Below are 2,379 nucleotides of genomic sequence, written 5' to 3'. Positions count from 1 at the left end.
GCCGAAGAAGAGGTCTTTAGTCGCCATGACTTCTGGGGTGTAATTTGCTAAGCGGGCGATTTGTGATCCCATTTGCGGTTTTAACCGTCGCACTTCTCACAATATTATCGGACCAGCATGCAACTCGGTGATGACCCCAAGTTTCCACTTTAACCGTGGAACATTGTCACTTTTCCCATGTATAATAACAACACCTTTCTGAGCATTAGCAAACGGCTATTGACCGGGAAGAGACCTTTCCTGCAAAGACACAAGATATTCCTTAGCCCATTGCTCTCTGAATTCCTTTATAACAGACGCGCACAACTTCGCCCGTTCCACAGCGATGTCCTGATTAATCCCGTACTCCGGATCTGAAGCGTCGTTAACACGGTAGGGCAGCGTTGTGATTTTCAGGCCGCAAACAAGATGCGAAAGCGTCAACGGCTCCAAATCGCTAATATCTGACGACTGATACGTGAGAGGTCGATCGTTGATGGTAGCCTCTGCTTCAGTCACTATGGGTACGGAATTCATCCAATGCTACCCTGGCGCGACCTAAAACACTTTTAGTCAAACCTATAAATCGTTCGTAAAAACCCCCATGCCAAGAGGCACGTTTTACGATAAACTTCCACTGGACTCCCTGAATGGCCAAGTATTCTCTCAGGGAATCGAATATAGCTTTCAACTCGTCTCTGGCTGCATAAAATGTGCTTGCATTGTCAGATATCATTTTGTATGGAAGAGAACTACGAGCTGCGAATCTAATGAATGCCACGATGAAACTACCAGTGCCTAAATCTCTAACAACCTCGAGATTAATTGCCCGACTGACCGCACACGTGAATAATGCAATGTAACACTTCACCATCTCTGATTCATTACTTGACAAAATTACATTAAAATGACCACAAGTCGACACCAGTGTACTGGAAAGCTGGTACATTTGAAACCCTGGGGTAAGGCAAAGGAGGTGGAGTACGTGACCCGTAAGATGCACCCTCTAACGTTCTGCACAATACACGTGGTCTTATTAACACGCTTTACACATTGCCTGATTTGAGGAATCCAGTACTCCTCTCCAATTGACGCCATCGTAGGATTTAACCTTGAGATGTTTGACCTTGGCATGAGCTGCTAAAACTACAAGGTCCGTGACACGAGAATGTTTAGGTAGCAATAATGGATTGCGAGATGATGGCGGCAACTGAGAAAAAGCCAGTCTTTCCGCACAACGAATTACGCCTGACTCGTCTATATACAAGCCAAACTGAGACACAATATGTGGTCGTTTTGCTTTACCACTTTCAAAATAATCAAAAACATCGTGGTAAGCTGCATGTTGCACGTACATAACCCATACGAGCTTGGATTCTTCAATTTCAGATGGCTCTAGTATATCACCACGACTCCGACGTTTTTGACAAATACCAATAAACCGCAAAACGTACGCGGTGACACGCAATTGCTTTCTCAAACTAGAAATCCTGGTGATATCTATGAGCGAATCAATTTTACGATAACTACTAGACTCAGATGAAGTTTCATCCTCAACAACAGAACATACAGGTAAATCAACATTTACAGAGTCAACGCTACGTACAGAGGAAACATCATTAACATCCCAAACTGGGAAATCACCTGTAACTAACCAATCTGGACCTTTCCTCCACAAATTATTTATCACAAGATCAGTATAGTTACTACCGCGCGAAGAAATATCAGCCAGGTTCGAATCCGTTGGACAGTTACCCCATGAATCGGATTCTGTCAACAGTTTAATCTCATCGATTCTTTTCTGTTCGAAGGGTTTAAGATTATTCGCGTTTGACAATCGATATAACACGGAATGATTATCAGACCAGAGATAATATTTACAAGTAGGAAAACTTTCCTTCAACAGTTTCGCCAAACGTGCAGCTATTAACGCGGCCATTAACTCGAGCTGAGGAATAGTCAATGGTCTTACTGGTGCAACTCTCGACTTCGAAATTGACAAGCTACATTCGCGAGCAGGCGAAACAATGTATGCACAAGCGCCATAAGACGTAGCACTAGCATCGGCAAAAATATCGATCTCGCAGCCATCCAAAGATGACGTTTTATCAAAATATCTGAGGATAAGCGATCGACGTTGCATTAGAAATATCGCTGGCGATCCTAGACCACTGTTCACGAAGAGTGTCGGGAATTGGTGTATCCCATTCCAAATCTGCAAGTTTCCGAGTTTCTGCAATAACAACTTTGCATTTAGTACAACCGGAGCAATCCAACCAAGCGGATCGAAAACTTTAGATGAATCGCTCAAAATGAGAGGTAACATCGACCAGTTGGACTACGAATAAAACGACCTATAACTATACTATTGTAGTAATCAGAACCCATAAGTAAACCGAT

At 43.2% G+C, this 2,379-nt stretch overlaps 1 protein-coding gene across 1 annotated transcript; it reads right to left on the bottom strand.

Annotated features, from left to right (window-relative positions):
- Positions 1–216: 216 nt before the first annotated feature.
- Positions 217–853, bottom strand: LOC141910511 (uncharacterized). The gene is made up of 2 exons (XM_074801202.1): positions 559–853; positions 217–497 (listed from the first exon to the last, which is right to left on the bottom strand). The coding sequence occupies exons 1-2, from the start codon at positions 851–853 to the stop codon at positions 217–219; spliced, it is 576 nt and encodes a 191-aa protein (XP_074657303.1).
- Positions 854–2,379: the final 1,526 nt, after the last annotated feature.

Source organism: Tubulanus polymorphus, chromosome 9 (genome assembly GCF_964204645.1).
Source record: "Tubulanus polymorphus chromosome 9, tnTubPoly1.2, whole genome shotgun sequence".
Taxonomy (NCBI): Eukaryota; Metazoa; Nemertea; class Palaeonemertea; order Tubulaniformes; family Tubulanidae; genus Tubulanus; species Tubulanus polymorphus.
The sequence above is the reverse complement of the archived record's forward strand: the minus strand, read 5'-3'. Positions and strand labels throughout refer to the sequence as shown.

Excerpts from the sequence above, each read along its gene's own strand:
- LOC141910511 (XM_074801202.1), bottom strand. The coding sequence starts at position 853 with ATGGTGAAGTGTTACATTGCATTATTCACGTGTGCGGTCAGTCGGGCA. Across the intron at positions 498-558 it reads TTTTTACGAACGATTTATAG|TGACTGAAGCAGAGGCTACC; the intron begins GTTTGACTAAAA and ends CCGTACCCATAG.